At 47.2% G+C, this 16,294-nt stretch overlaps 1 protein-coding gene across 8 annotated transcripts in view; it reads right to left on the reverse strand.

Annotated features, from left to right (window-relative positions):
• The window catches only part of Nrde2 (NRDE-2, necessary for RNA interference, domain containing), a 57,149-nt gene that overhangs the window by 8,082 nt on the left and 32,773 nt on the right, over positions 1-16,294 (reverse strand). For all 8 annotated transcript variants that reach the window (XM_031355415.1, XM_031355413.1, XM_031355411.1 and 5 more), the window contains 6 exons: positions 11,704-11,868; positions 9,684-10,134; positions 7,758-8,163; positions 5,819-5,952; positions 3,414-3,534; positions 1,258-1,433 (listed from right to left, as the gene is read on the reverse strand). In XM_031355415.1, the coding sequence (XP_031211275.1) occupies positions 1,258-1,433; positions 3,414-3,534; positions 5,819-5,952; positions 7,758-8,163; positions 9,684-10,134; positions 11,704-11,868 (1,453 nt within the window). The remainder of the gene's footprint in view (positions 1-1,257; positions 1,434-3,413; positions 3,535-5,818; positions 5,953-7,757; positions 8,164-9,683; positions 10,135-11,703; positions 11,869-16,294) is intronic.

Here is a 16,294-nt window from a genome sequence, read left to right on the forward strand (position 1 = left end):
ACACACACACACACACACACACACACACACACACAGGAGCCATTAGCACTCACTCACACACACACATACACAGGAGCCATTAGCACTCACATACACACACACACACACACGCACACACACACACCCAGGAACCATTAGCAGACACACATACAGGAGCCATTAGCACTCACACACACATACACACACCCAGGAAGCATTGGGAAGGAGGAAGGACCAAAAGGCAGAAACCAAGAGCTTCCAAAGCAACCCTCAGGACTCACAGACCACCTAGGCCCATGTTCACTTTAGAAAGCAAACGACTTCACAGCCACACTGGCAGATAACAGTTACAGAGACCTCTGATTCTAGGGTGGGAGACTTACTATTCGTAGTTCCTTTCTAGAAAGTTGCTTCAGAAAATGGAAACAGCTCAAATACAGGAGCATGGTTAAGAAGAAGACAGCAGAAGCAATGGACTGTGTAAAGAGCAGTTAAGAGCACGGTGCTGGCTGTAAATGCTCACGGGAGCCTTACATCTCTGTAAATGCGACTCCACACCACCTCTTTAAAGCACATGGCCAAGGACACTGTCCCTCTCAAAGTGCTGTCACACTGACTGCTTTCTCTGCCTCTCATAGAGGAAACAAGCCCAAACACAATCAAACTGGACTGCCCAGGATTCAACAAACTGAGCCATTAATTAATCAGAAAGCTTTTCTCCCTTGGGTTTCGATTAGAGAAAATGCAAAGTGACAGGAAGTTACTCAGACAGTCTGCTCCAGAAATCAGCTCAACTGTGAACTGTACAACATCCTCAAACACCCAATGATCCTCCCTTTAGACCTTCAGTAGCCTCATCCAGGGAAGGACTGGGACCTCCCAGGCTCTCTGCTGCTCACTGAGGCCTGTTGAAGTCTTATCAGAGGTTGCTTCTGGTCCACCCCTACTCTCATTCTAACTCCAGTCTGGCCACTCCTTGCATTTCACACGTTGCCAGTCTAGAGGCCTCCAGGCTCCAGTATCAGATATCCTTTCAACACCCACCAGCTCTCACTACCTGAGCAGGGGCCACTGAATAGCATGTAGGCAAAAGTGGCAAGCAACAAGCAAGAGGCAACACACCTGTGACGCACCTCACATGCAGGGACGCTCACAAGAGCCTTATCCACTGAGGAAATCTCTTGATACACACACACACACACACACACACACACACACACACACACACACACACACAGGGGTGAGGGCAGACTTTCTGCTATAGCGATGGGTACATGCCTGTCTCTCAGGGTCCTCACAGTCTTCCTCCGTTTGCTTCTTGGTCTTATCAGGGCGCCAGGGACGCCAGTGCCTCTGGTCTCGAGAACGTTCAGCAGCGAGCCAGATCTGCCACCGGGGCAGGTTCTTGTCTTTTATCTCCTGGTCCTCCTCTTCTGGCTCCTCATCATCCTCATCTAGATAATAATGAGACACCCAGTTCACTAGAGCAGAAAATAAAATCTACCACCACCACCATCACCTTCTGGACCAGCTCCATGTATGTAGGTGACACAGAGACAGGTCACCCAGGCTGCCTCCCTGGCTCAAGGATGTCTGTGAAGCAGGGAGAGTCCCACAGAAAAGGGAAGGATGGATGGATGGGTAGATGGTGACTCCTTTTTTAAAAAATGCTTTCACAAAAAAAACAAAAACAAAAACAAAAACAAAAAAAAACTGTGAATAGAATTCTAGATTGTCACAGCCCAAAAGAACTTCCTGAAATGATAAAAACACTATCTGTGCTAAAGTTGCCACCACCTACATGTGACTCACAGAATTCTTAATTTCATTTCATTTTAATGCACTTTAAGAATAGACTACTAGGCGGGCGGTGGTGGCGTGTGCCTTTAATCCCAGTACTTGGGAGGCAGAAGCAGGCAGATTTCTGAGTTCAAGGCCATAGCGATGTGGCCTACAGAGTGAGTTCCAGGACAGCCAGGGCTACATAGAGAAACTCTGTCTTGGGGGAAAAAAAAAGTCACCAACTGATTCACGCTGTAGAACTGTAGTTGCCAGGGGAGGAGAAGGCTCGGAGGCAGGGATGATGATAACCAAGACTAGTTCAGCTGGAAAAATGAAAAGGTCCAGAGATGGTCGCCAGTAATGGCTATGCACTGTGTACATGCACACCACTGAAGTGCATTCTTTGCAGTTAACGTGGTGAGTTTTATATTTTATTTTACAGCCATTTTTTAAGTTGTATAGCAGCCGGGGAGATAGGTCAGTGGGTAAAGTGCTTGCTGAGTGCGGATCTCCAGCACCCAGGCATGGCAGTGTACACCTGGAACCCATCACTGGGATCAGGGAGGAGAAGAGGAAGAGACTGGCAGATCCTGGAGCTTGCCAGCCAGCAAGTCTTCACAAAGTGGGATGCTCTAAATTCTGTGGCAAGCTTAGTCTCTAAAACAAGGTGGGAAGCAACAGAGGCCCCCCACACATGTCCACGAATGCACCACCATTCATACCTACACACACACATGCATCTATCACACTCACACACAAATGATGACTCCATTTATAATACTATGTATCAAAACTGATCCCTGTGTTCAGGAACTGTGGGAAAGGAAGGATGCCTAAAAGGTGATGAAATTGCCCTATCGTTACCGTGAGGGAGAACACAAAGTAGACTCAGTCATAGCTCACCCATGTTCACAGCGGCACCACAACTGATGAAACTGTCTGGTACACACACAGAGATACATCCATATACACACACGCGTACACAAGCACACACATACAAACATGTACACACACGTACATGCACATATGTACACACAGGCACACACAGACAGGTGAAATCTGATGCCACTCTGCATAGGACACACTATTGCTCTCTGTACCTATGTTCCAGGTACATACACATCTACAAGTATTTGGAAGTTAAAAAGCAAAGCCCTGATAATTTAAGTGGAAAGTGAGGACTCCCACTGTGTGCTGTCTTGCCCAGCTCTGCTGGCTTGTGACCAAGCACCTTTGCTATTGAAGCTGTGGCTAAGACTAGGAGCCAGAAGTCTGCCTTGTATTCCTACTGGCTGGCATAGAAAGCACTATGAGCAAACTAGTTGCCTCCTTGTTCCTTAAGAGGCGAGAAATTTGTCAAAGAATTTGTTAGTCTGAACACTGACAAAATACTACCTTAAATGTATGCCCAGGAGAATGGGAAGCAAGGCTAGCAACACTCTGGTCACTCTGGACCCTCAGATGCTCAGGGTGCTGCATGCTGGGAGTGGGGGCTAAGTATTTGGCAGTCCAGCGTCTGATTAAGTTCTGACATCCTGACACTTGCTCTTAAGCCACCTCAGTTAAGCAGCTTCTACAGAGAAGCCAATCATGAAGCGGGAAAACCTAGCCCCAGAAGAGGAGGCATGGTCCTACCCTCTGGAAGCACTTACCCGGAGTGACAAGCACCCAGCCACCACGCTCCTGCTGGTGCATCCACGCCCGCCAGCCTCGTGCCCCCTTCTCCCCAACACGTGGCTCTCCGCTATCCCAGAAGGGTTCAAAGAACTCCACCTGGTTCAGGTTTAAAGGACAGAAGTTAGGCCAACCGCAAGCCAAACTCCCAAGTGTCTGAACCAAATGAATCCAGGTGGCTGCCTGGGAGCACAGGATCCCTAAAATACCATGCAACCGATGTTTAAAGTCAGTCCACAACACACAGCAAACAGACAGAGGGGTTATTTCGGCAGGCAGCCTCCCAGTGGGCCCCACCACTCCAGCCCTGCCTTGGTATACAGCTCTAAAGTGTGAGCTGGATGTGGTGACTCCTTAGATCAGGTTATGAAAGGCTGGCCAAGGCTGGTCAGGGGTTGGGTGACAAGAGCCTGCAGCTGGGTAGGAAAGCACTTCCCATCTCCCCGCACCCCCTGTCGGTGAGGTCTAACCACTGCCAGCCCCACTCATGCCCCTGACCCCTGCCTCGCCCCTGCCTGACCCCTGGAGTCATGCTGTTTTCAGGACAGTGAAAAGAATGGGAATTCACATTTTCAATGGGACAGACTGAGCTCTTGAAGGGACAATCACATCTTAGGAAACTGCTTAACCCTGACATCTAGCTCAGCACACAGTAGGGACTCAACAGAGGCCTTTGGCACAGCTGAATGGGAGGAAGGTAGCTGTGGGACAAAGGCATCTGCACTTGGAGGCTAGGCCCTGGTGTCCTCTGGACTTGAGATCTCCAGTGTATGGAAGCAGTTTGCAGGCAGTCCGTCATACCCAGGGAGAGAACGGATACAGCACTGAGCAGGAACTGGCCCTGCTATTGATCTTGTTATCGACTAGTAACAGGATTTCCAGAAGCAACAATCTTCTCTAATGAAAACTTTCTAAAGGAACCTTTGGAGGATAAGTAGGTTTCTGGGGAGCACATCACAGACTGACAGCTGCAGGATGTATCTTAAGGGGAAGAATCCCCTCACAGGGCTAAGTGAGTGAGTGGACACTAGCCTCAGAGAGCAAATGAGTGCCAGTTACCCGCAGGAAATGGGATGGAAAGACTACAGATGGGCCGGGCAGTGGTGGTGCATGCCTTTAATCCCAGCACTTGGGAGGCAGAGGCAGGCGGATTTCTGAGTTCAAGGCCAGCCTGGTCTATAGAGTGAGTTCCAGGATAGCCAGAGCTACACAGAGAAACCCTGTCTCAAAAATAAACCAAAAAAAAAAAAGAAGAAGAAGAAGACTACAGATGGGCTTCTAAAACAGTAATTTTAAAAATAAATAACTCAATGCCTACCAAGTGTAAAGGCCTGGATTCAATCCCCAGTATTGCCAAAAATAAACAAAAAGTGCACTCAAGCAAAGGCTGACTTTATAAGAGTGTGCTATGTGTTTATAACCTCCCAGCCTCTGGCTGTTTTCTCCTGAGTTTATGGTGAGGGTGTCTCTCAGCTGGACAGGCAATGCAGAACACTGCTGAGTAGATGGTTCTTTGTGCGCTGGCTTGCAGATGCTTAGAGAACTGTGCCACTGGGATTTAACATCTCCACACCATGGCTTGGGGCTCTGACAGAGCAGAGAAGGATCCTTGAAACTTCACTATCAGGCGCAGTGTTGTGCCCACCAAATACTGTTCTCACCACAGATCAAGAGCCTCAGCAGAGGGCTGAGAGAAGGATTCAGACCCTCCCCACAGCACCCGAGTCGCTTCGGAAGCATAATGTAGACTTAAGACATCACAACACATTTTAAAATTGCTCTCTATAAAAGCTAATTAAAAATTAGCTGCACCAATATTCTCAGGGGGAATTCTTTAACTCCACTTTGTCTAAATGTAGCATCATAATAAAAATGTCTTCACTGCCAGTTCACATGGGACCCTAACTTCTCAAAACTTCTTCTTTGGGCTCTCCAGGAACTCAGATGTTCTCACTACCTTCCCTCAGACCCTTTCACAAAGCAGAGAGCCAAGCTATTTTCAGTGAACAAAGCAAAGTGGTTGTTTTACAGCCACACAGCTCTTATGCTGTGTCATGTTACCATGTGGCATGAACACTGGAAATGTCACCTTAAAAATGAACCCCTTCTTGGCGAGGACTGCTGCCAAAATGTCCACATGTAAGACGTGTACAGTTCAAGTGGCAATTGCAGGCAACGGAGAGGTAGCCACACAACCCAACCAAGACATGCAGAGGGACAAGCAGCTCAAAATGGCGTCACGACTATGGGACAGGCTGCATTTAAGCCGGGGTGGTAAGCAAGGAAGCAAGGCTGTCCCCCTGTTTACCCAGCACACCCCACTGCCATCATGAGGGATCTCCCTGGTCACTGGAACACTTCTGAGACAGAGGGTGTACCATACCTGGACTTTAGTAGGTAGCTCTTTCACACTGTCAGGCTTGAAGAAGGTGAAGTCAACCATGGCCTGGAACAAAGAGATGACCTTCTCTGAATGGCCAGCCTGCCGTAGAAAGTGGCACTGCTGAAGAAAGAGCCCTGCAAAACAGGAGCAAAAGGGGACAGGCCTTTGTTGATGCCACAAAGGGAGAAAACACGAGCTTCAATAGGCAACCAAACACCTAGAAGCCACTCTCATGTTCTCGGAGTCCCGACTGAAAGGCACTAACAGGCTGGAGAGATGCCTCAACAGTTATGAGCACTTGCTGCTCTTCCAGAGGATCTGAGTTCAGTTCAAGCGCCCTTGTTAGGTGACTCGAAACCATCTATAGCTACACCTCCAGGGGATCTAGCACACTCTGCTGGCTTCTACAGGTACCCCACACATGTGCATACACACATATACATACACATCGATGAAAGTAAACCTAAAGCCTTATTATATATTTGAGATAGGGTTTCTTGGTGTAGCCCTTGATGTCCTGGAACTCACTCCATAGATTATGCTGACCTCAAACTCTGACATCCTCCTGCCTCTGCTTCCTAGTGCTGGGATTAACAGTAGATACCACTATGGCCAGCTTAATTTTTTTTTTTTAATAAACAAATAAAAGGACTCAAAACAGTACTATAATCAAGGTAGTTTTTCTAATTTTTGTATGAAACTACTTAAATATTAACAATAAAACCATATATAGGATCTAAAATAAGGCAAAAGGTATGCCTGAATGATAGCTATCCAATACTCAAAGCTTACTATCATAAAAACGGTAGGAAGGGAAGGGATGGCTCCCGTTTTTGTCAGAAGGCAGTGCCGAACTCAGTCTATAACTAGATAGCATTTTCTCCATTCATTCGCCCTATATTCATCCAAGAGTGAACAGACCACGGTCCTGAACATTTGAACTGAGCATTCTGAACATCTGAAACGTTCAGTTCAACTTAATGGTGGTATAGTCCCATTTCCTAAACAGCATTAAGCTATGTAAGCATATCATAAATAACATCTCATTTCAAAAGAAAACTCCACTTTACTTGTTTTAATCTTGGTGTTAGGGATTAACACCATGTTAGGACATCACATATGCATGGAACTGTACCCTCCAGCCCCAAGTACAAGACTCTGTGTCACTGACGGAAATTCTTATCATTTCTAGAGCGATGTACCTGTATCTCTAGATGTCAGGATAACTAACTCGTAATACCAGGGGTTTCAGCGAAGTGAACGCTTGTCACATGCAGGTCGATCATCCGCTAGCTCACCTCACGTTCCCAATGGTCCTAGTGGTCTCGTAAAGCAAGTGCTAGCCTGCTGTCCCGCTAAGGAAACAGGCTCAAACAGGTTCAGAAATGTGCACTGTTACAGACAAGTATCTGTACACTGTCACACTTGTCTAGAACCCAAGCTGAAGAGTGACATTCTCCATCTACAACATGAGACGCCTGCCATATCTCATGACTGCCAGGACTTTTTCTACAATCCTTGTGGACACACCAAAAACACTAACCCTTAATTCCAGTCACTTCCATGTATTCAGTAAGAACACCATCTCATGCACCTCACTGCCAGAGACCCCATAGCTGGGGGGTCTCATGTACCTCACTGCCAGAGACCCCATAGCTGGGGGTCTCGTCAGCTCAGACCACTGGCAGGCAAAGCAATTAAGACTGAGATGTGTTTATTTGGTGACTAAGTAAAAAAGATGTCCAGTCATCTTTTTCTAACTCTGCTAGTTCTAACAAGCTACCCACCCACCCTACAAGCTGGATGGAAGTCTGTTAAAATTAGACAGAGTGGTAACACTTGAAGTAACCTCCCCCCCCCCAATTTAGACCTTTCTAAAATAAACGTAAAGCCAAACAAAAACAAAACCCTCCCACACCGCCTCTGTTTATCTCCTTACCAAACATGGCCTCCTCGGTGCCCGGCAACACAGGGTGGGATAACATGCTGCCGTCTTTAACAGCGGACAAGGTACTCAAGCACTTGCCATAGAGGCTGTGGAGTTTGGACACAGAAAAGGTGCCAAACTGACTTTGGCAAAAGGAGAGGTGGCGCTGCCACAGGCTCGTGTTGTTGGGGTGCAGGAAGAGGAGCTTCTGCCACTCCTTGGCCAGCGCACTGGGCTCCCAGAACTCTGAGCACAGCTGCAGCTTGGCGAGCTTCAGGTCCACGCTGCTAGGGTTGCTCTCGATGGCCCGCTCCAGCACAGCCAGCTTCTTCTCCAGGAGGAGCTTCAGGGACTTCCTGTGCTTCTCCTGCTCTCCTTCCCCAAGGGCAAAGATGCCAGGACTCCTCATGACCTCGTCCTCAACAACAAGAACAGCAGTTTACTAATGTAAACTACACACATGTGCTCCTCAGTTAGACAGTCCTTCACCTGCATGACTTTCAGTGGGTTTCCGGCTTTCAAAATAAGCTACTAGTAAGAGTTTGTTGACATGCCACTTCCTTACAACAACTGCGTTTAGTAAACATACACACAGTCCCTTTGATGCCTGTAACACCTAGTGTATTGTCTTTCTTTCTCCCGTCAGAACTGTCTGTCCCGGTCACTCTGGATTTTCAAGACTTACTTATTACTATTTATTTGGTTATGTGATTATGTGTGTTCCTATGCTGTGTGTAGGTACATGTGCCTATTTATCTATTTTGACCAGAAGAGGGCATCAAGTGTCCTCCTCTATCAGGCTTCTGCCGCATTCCAGAGACAGGATCTCTCCAGCAATCCTCTTTTGTCTTCAGACACCCACACCCACACACACCTTAAAGACAAGAGTCACAGGTATATACAGGCTCTTGTGACATTGGCACTTGGGTCTGAACTCTGGTCCTTGTGACTATGCAGCAAGTGCTCTTACCCACTGAGCAATCTCTTTGGCCTCTATGTCATTCACATGGATCTATCAATCCATCAATAACTAGTACACAACAGCATGTTGAACAGGGTGGAACCAATGTTACCAATAAAACAGCCATAACCCACTAACTCCTAAGAAGGCAATGAATGAAAATCAAGCTGTGCATGCTAGGGCAGGAGCACTCTCCCCTGCACAGTCCTGCCCTCTCACTGCTCTGTGCCCTTGGCCTGTGGACTCTGTACTTCAGGGCTGCCTGTCTTCACTGTCAATGTGTCTCCTCTCTCACTGCATTCCTGAGCTGAGATCCCTATCAGTGATAGATGTTTTTCTAATCTGTGAGGCCCAGAGTTCCATCCCAGCACCAACCCTACTGCCACCCACCCTACCCCTCATCACCCAGCCCTCCAACCACACGCCCACACCCAACCCCTACTAAAAAAGAAACATTCTATTCAAGTTTCATTCCATTCCCAGATAACACACAGCATTCCAGCTCTGTGCTGCTTTTCCTCAGATGGTTGGACTTCCTCACTGGACTTTGAGCAAACTCAGATCAAAGGCTACGACAAACAAGAAGCTAGGCCCAGGCTTACTCAGAGCAGTTCAAAAATGCTACAGGACAGGACCAAGTACAGTGGTGCACACCTACGATCCCAACTACATTGGAGGCCGAGGCAAGAGGATGGCAAGTTCGAGGCCAGTCTGGGAATCTTAGATCTTGGCTCAAAATAAAGCAAATAAGAGCTCGAGGGCTGGGGGTTGGGGGTGAGAAGGGTGGGGTGGGGGAGGAGTCAGTAACAAGACACTTGTATATGCAAGATTCTGGGTCCAATTCCTAGTACCAACAAGTGGACAAATGCATCCAGATGGATGGCGGGATGGACAGACGAAAAAGTGCTATAGAATAAATGGGCCAGCTCCAAATCAGAAATGTCATTTCAAAGTAAGACCAGGACAGTGACACTTACCTGGAAAGCCACAAATGCCATCCACAGCTGCGTGTCCCGAGGATTCTCCCGAACCTTTCTGTTAAACTCTTCTACTCTGGCCTTAAGAGCAGCACTCTCCCTGTCCTGTTGTGAGTCTGGCTGCTTTGATTCTTGCTCTGCTGGGCCCTGTCCTTGTAGCCACTGTGTGGTAGACTGATCATAAATCCCCAGAGGATTTAGCCATGTTGTAAGAGGAGAAGCCACATCCGCGGAGTCCTTCACTGGGATAAATGTGACTGGCTCGGAGGAGGGAGGCTCAGGGTTACTGCACACAGGAATGCCCTCAGTTCGCATTAACCCCACGTTCTTCTTGGTAAAATAGCGCTCCAGGTGCCTGTGTGAGTGCCTCTTTGCTGCAGGAGCCCCTTCCCAAGATATACACTGCTTCTTAGGATTGATACCCAGGCAGGAGTCCCCCTTCCTCTTGTACCTAGTTAGGAAAAGAAATTGAGACAAGATATTTGTTCCCCATGTACAACCGACCATCCTGAGACCTAGCCGGTCTTCCACATTCACCACGTATATAACAATCTAAACAGACAGACCCTGTGACCGGCAACTCTATTCCAAGGTATTTACCCAATAAAGCACATGTCTACACAAAGCCTTGTGTAATATTCTCAGCAGCCAAAGACTGAAAAGAATCCAGGTGGCCATCAACAGGAGAATGCATAACAGCAGTAAAGCCATAAAATGGACTAATAATGGAGACCAAGTTTCTGACAAATGCCACAGGCTGACTGTCAGGAACACCACACGGAGTGGAAACCACACAGAGTGGAAAAGCCAGGCATGCTGTAATCCCACTTACAACACTTGGAGCAGACAAGACTCAGAGTATGAGAATCCTGAGAGAACAAATGCCACTGGGACCAAGGGACCATGGAGAACCGCATGGTGTGGCAGGGGTCATGGTTACATAAGTGTAGGTATTCGCCAATGTGCAAGATTAATTGCATGTAAATCTTAAACCAAAGGGAAAACCCTAAGAACTAATGAAGCCTAGCCACTGATATACATGTTCAAGAGGCAAGGAAGGTATTATCTGTGGCTCATTCTGAAATGTTTCAAAACCTCCCGATGGGCTGATGGACAGATGGGCAAGGACTCGGGCATGAAGGGTGTTGGCAGTAGGATGCTGGGGGAGTACATGAGTGTAAGAATTCTCTCAGTCTTACATGGAGAGTAACTGTTTTAGAAGAGCTATCAGCTCATGGCTATACAGTGAGTGGGAAGCCAGCCTGCCTTATAGAGGGAGCTCAAAACAGACGCCAAACAAACAAAAAAGAAAACTGACTTCCAAGGTCTCAGGGCTAAATTGCCTGGTTAATACCTTTGTCTTCAAGACCTGGGAAGTGAGAGCAAGGATCATGCCTTTGTCCCAGGTCCCCTCCAAAGTCCTAACTGTCTGAGGGAGTCAGTACTGTCAGGAACTGTTTTGAGCCAGCAGACCCCCCAAGCTCCTCGGCTCCCCTCAGACTGGCAATCAGGCCTCTGCCTCCCAAGCAGCAGGAATTAAAGGAATGTACCACCCCACACACTTTTTTCAAATATATTTGATAGATTACAGAGAAGAGTTCTAATTCATTACTGAGGCAAATGTCACCCCCTACTTTTATGACTCCCTGCTGGTGCCTGCTAGAAATAATGTGACAAAGGCATTACCACAAATGTCATTTGTTAAGTGGCATATGTGTGGGGCTGAATAAATAAAAATGCTCTTGCCACTTTTCAAATGGCATGTACATCAGACCACACAGTTCCTGGGTACCCTCCAGCAGCTAATTACTATACGATATTTTTAGATTCATTCCTGAACAAACATTTATTGAACACCAACTCGACCAGGCACTATGCTGTGGGCCAGTGATAAAATGAACCCTAACTGACCTTCTAGCTAAAGCATTCATTTTAGAATATAGAAGAAAGAAACAAAGGAAGAAACAAACAAACAAAGAGAAACAAACAAACCCACCCACCCAGAGACTGCAATGGCTACCTTGCTATATCCCCACGATACAGAGATTTATACTCCCAGTTGGCGGGATCTGGTTTCTTGTCTGTCCTGAAGACGTCTGTCAGAGTGTGAATATCTTCCAGCCAAATGGAGTGACGTCCAGCAGCAGCAGCAGCAGCAGCAGCAGCAGCAGCATGACTTCCCTGACTATCAAACAGAAATAGGGAGAGGAACTTTAAAACTTCTTCGGAAACATTTGGCATCCTCAGAAGTATGTTAGCTGTCTCTATCAAACCCCCCATGGAATCAAACACGCCCAGGGACACAGAACCACACAAGCAATGAAGGGAAGAGGGCTTTCACTATGGGGAGGGTTTGAAAATGAAGCAAAGCCCGCAACCACAAAATAACACTTCACCAAGGAAAGAACCCATCCTAGTAAGTGCCCTGAAGGATACAGTCAATTCCTTTTAAGTATTTCATTTCAGCCAGGACAGCCCACACAGTGCTGGCTACTCAGGAGGCTAAGGCAGGAGGAACACAAGCTCAGGGCAATAAAATGCTATTTTAAATCAAAAAATACAAAAAAGAGAAGGAGATCCAGCTTAGTGGTCCTATGAAAGAAACCCTGAGAAATAAACAAGCAAACAGAAAAAAAATATTTAAATGCCATATAACTCATGTCTTAGTTTCTTTATTATTGTAAAGAGACACCATGACCAAGGCAACTTATAGAAGGAAGCATTTACGGGGGCTTGCTTACAGTTCTAGAGAGTCAGAGCCCATGACCATCACAGCAGGGGGCATGGCACTGGGGCTGTAGCTGAGATATCACATCTTGAGACAAGCACTATTAGGCAGAGAAAGAGCTCTGTGGACCTGGCATGGGCTTCAGAAACCCAAAGCACAATGCCAGCAGCACACTCCTCCCACACAGCCACACCCTCTAATCCTTCCCAAACAGTTTCACCACCTGGGACCAAGCACTCAAATCTGAGTCTGTGGACACACAACCACAACTGCAAACAAATTTCCAAAACAAGGTTGTTTAGAAAACCATTCCTGCTCTAAGACACTCTAGGGACATGATCGCAAGGCCAAAGGCGACAAGCCTTTACATTGAAGTGCACTGCCCTTACCTCACACGATTTATTACAAAGTCTTCCAAGGTTTTATTACAAGTGAGTACTTAAGAAAAGAAAGGCCATGACTCTGACTTGCTGCATCCAATGTCACTCTGGCATGGTCTCAGAGTCTTCACCTGGGCTAACTGGACATGTGTACCTCCTATAGAAGGAACAGAAGGGTGAGAGCTTCCGGTAGGACCCTGACTTGTCTCTAGGAACCCATCTATGGACTGGCAGAGGTTCATCCCAGACACAAACAGATGGAACCACCTCCCTGGAGAGAGGAGAGGAAAGGAAGGTTTTCTGGCCTATAAACATCTTGGTTTTCCCCTCTGAAGAAATGAGGTCACACAGCTACAAACTTTCTTTTGTAGCTCTGCCCAGATACAGTTAAAGATTCTGGAGCCTTCTACAGCCCTCTTGGCAGGGAACATAAGAAAAAGGTTGGGTTGAAACATATTGAAGAAGATTACAAGTACCTGTAGGACAGCTGTAGATTTCTCTACTGACCCCTACAGAGCAGCGAAAGAAGGGCAAGCCTGCCGGAAAGGAGCACAAGCATCCACAAAGGAAGGAGCCTCAACCCCAGGGAGCAGACAGCAGCTGCAGAGCGCCTCTGGGGAGGAGGACATAGGCACTCAGCTCTCCCTGGTGAGAACTCAACTCCGAAAGAGGATGTGTTCTCAGTGTGCTGCTGCCTCCATCTGGGCAGCTGAAGAGCTCACCCCGGGAGACAATCTAGGGATTTGTCCCTCGATGCCCTAACGTGGAGTCCCACCTGGCATGCTACCCTCCATGAACCCACTTTCCTGACATCACGGAAAGACTTTCACAACTCACTAATATCTTACTGTGTGGAAACAAATGCTTCTTCCAGCTCAGCTTTCCCAGAATCAGACGAAAGTTATCAAGAAAACAGAAGAGAAACATTAGACCAATCGATTTTATCTTTTCAAAAAATTATCCAATAAAATGACCAATAAAATTATCCAATAAAATTATCCAATAAATGACAAAGTCTATCTGGGAAATGGGTAGATACCACACAGTGAGTGAAATGCTCGCTTGGAAAGCATGAAGCCAACCTCAGATCCTACATAAAAGGACGGGGCAGCTGCCCAGTCCCCTAATTCACAGCCGGGAGACACAGACAGAAGGAACCCTGGAATTTACCGGCCACAGTCTACCTAATCAGTGAGCTTCAGGTCCTGAAGAGACTGGTCTCTAGAGATAAGGTGGACAATGACAGAGGAAGACATGCAGCACTGACCTCTGGCCCTTACAAACAGTAACAATGGAAATGTTACCTGGAGCTGAAGTTGGAGGTGATGTGCAGGCCTGAAGACAGAGGCAAGAGTTCAAGCAAGCCTGAGCTACATGAGACCAATTCTAAAAAGACACAATGACAAGAGTGCTGTAAAGTGAAGTTAACAGCCTTTCCAGCAAGTGCTCTTCGTAGTTGTGTGGTTTAGGAAACTCTTTAACTCATTTTCTACCAGCTCTAGGAAAGGAGAGAGAAATGAAAGTTTCCAGAGCTACCACACGGGCTTGTTTTAAAGGCATTAAAGTTTAAAGACTGTTAAAAAGTAACAGGGGGCTAGAGAGATGGCTCAGGGGTTAGGAGCACTGGCTATTCTTGCACAGGACCTGGGTTTGGTTCCCAATATCACAAAAGTCTATTACTTCTGTTCCAGAGGATCCGGATGAACTCTTCTGGCATCCACAGTTATCAGGCATGCATGTGACACACAAATACACATACATACACACTCACACACACATACACTCATACTCATACACACACACATACACTCACACACACACACTCACTCACTCACACATACACACACGTACTCATACAGGCATACATAAAAGAGTAAAAGATACTATATTCAACCACTGCTGCAGTGAAAATGCCTGGTACCAGGTCCTACATCAAGGGATGAGACCAGGAACACAACAATCAGTCCGCAAGGCAGCCGTGATTCCCGCCCTCCTAAACTCAGTCCGTTCTGAGCATCTCTGCTGGATGCTTTCACTCCCCCTCCAACAGCAAGCACGGGTGGCAGCAATGGCCCCTAAGCTACATACTGTTGAACAAATCAGTTCTCCTAAGCCCTTGGTCGCTGACACTACCTGGGATCCCCGAAGATCCCAGTGTTGGCCTCTGACGGAAACAGGGCCAGGTTCCAGGTCCTCGACTACAGATTGCTCTCTGACATCAGCAGGGCTCCCAAGTACACAATAAAAGTATACAGTCCTCAGGGAGATACAAAAAATCTCAAAGGCGGGTCTGGAGAGATGGCTCAACAGGTAAGAGCACTGAGTGCTCTTCCAGAAGTCCTGAGTTCAAATCCCAGCAACGACATGGTGGTTCACAACCACCTGTAATAGGATCTGATGCCCTCTTCTGATGTGCCTACACCAACTACAGTGTACTCAAATAAATATAATAAATAAATCTTTAAAAAAAAATCTCAATGCCACTACATTTTTGTGTGTCATTAAGATAAAAAAAAAATCTTATTTCTCTCTAGTAAAACACACAAGCAAAGCAAAAACAAAGAAAAGGTTAAATGAATAATAACTAAGGTAGTATAATGGCTGAGTATAAAACCAACACTCTAGAGTGACCTAGGCGACAAGCCTCCTGACATAGCAGCCCCTAAGCCAGCTCTTCTCAACCTGCAGGTCAGGACACATATCAGATACCCTGCATATGACATGCTTACAGTTATGAAGCAGCAACAAAATAACTTTATAGTTGGGGGTCACCGAGACATAAAGAACTATATTAAAGGGTGGCCACACAGGGAAACTTAAGAGCCACTGTCCCTGTGGGAAGGAAGAGTCACCCTAACACTGAACTATGCTATTTCATGGGCTGAGCCCTGCACTGAGAAAAGGGAGCAAAGGAGCTGAGCAGTGGCAGCGGCGGTGGCAGCGGAGGCGGCAGCAGCAGCAGCAGCAAGAGCAGCGGCAGGCATTTCCCTGGTTCTGATGCAAGGGGGCCCACTGTCTCACTCCTGCTGCCAGGCCCTCCCTGCTACCACAGGCTATATTCTAGAGCTGTGAGCTAGGAAATAACTGTTCCTCCCCCTAAGCTGCTTCAGTCAGGGTATTCTTTCACAGCAACAGGCAAGCACCTAGTGCAGTAGCCTCCCCACACGCCACCTGCACCAGCTAATGTCCATTTCCATGGAGCAGGACATTCACCTAAGCAGAGGGAAAGCGATGGTGAAGAGCCACACTGTTCCAGGGAAGACTTGAGCTCTTTGGTAGAATGGAAGATGGGGATAAATAAAGGCCCACGGTCATCAATACAGCGCTTCCAAAACAAATGTGAAGTAAGAAAGGGAGAAGGAAGCCGGGTGGTGGTGCACGCCTTTAATCCAAGCACTGGGGAGACAGAGGCAGGTGGATTTCCGAGTTTGAGGCCAGCCAGGGCTACAGAGTGAGTTCCAGGACAGTCAGGGCTACACAGAGAAACCCTGTTTCGAAAAACC

Source organism: Mastomys coucha, unplaced genomic scaffold, assembly GCF_008632895.1.
Source record: "Mastomys coucha isolate ucsf_1 unplaced genomic scaffold, UCSF_Mcou_1 pScaffold6, whole genome shotgun sequence".
NCBI lineage: Eukaryota > Metazoa > Chordata > Mammalia > Rodentia > Muridae > Mastomys > Mastomys coucha.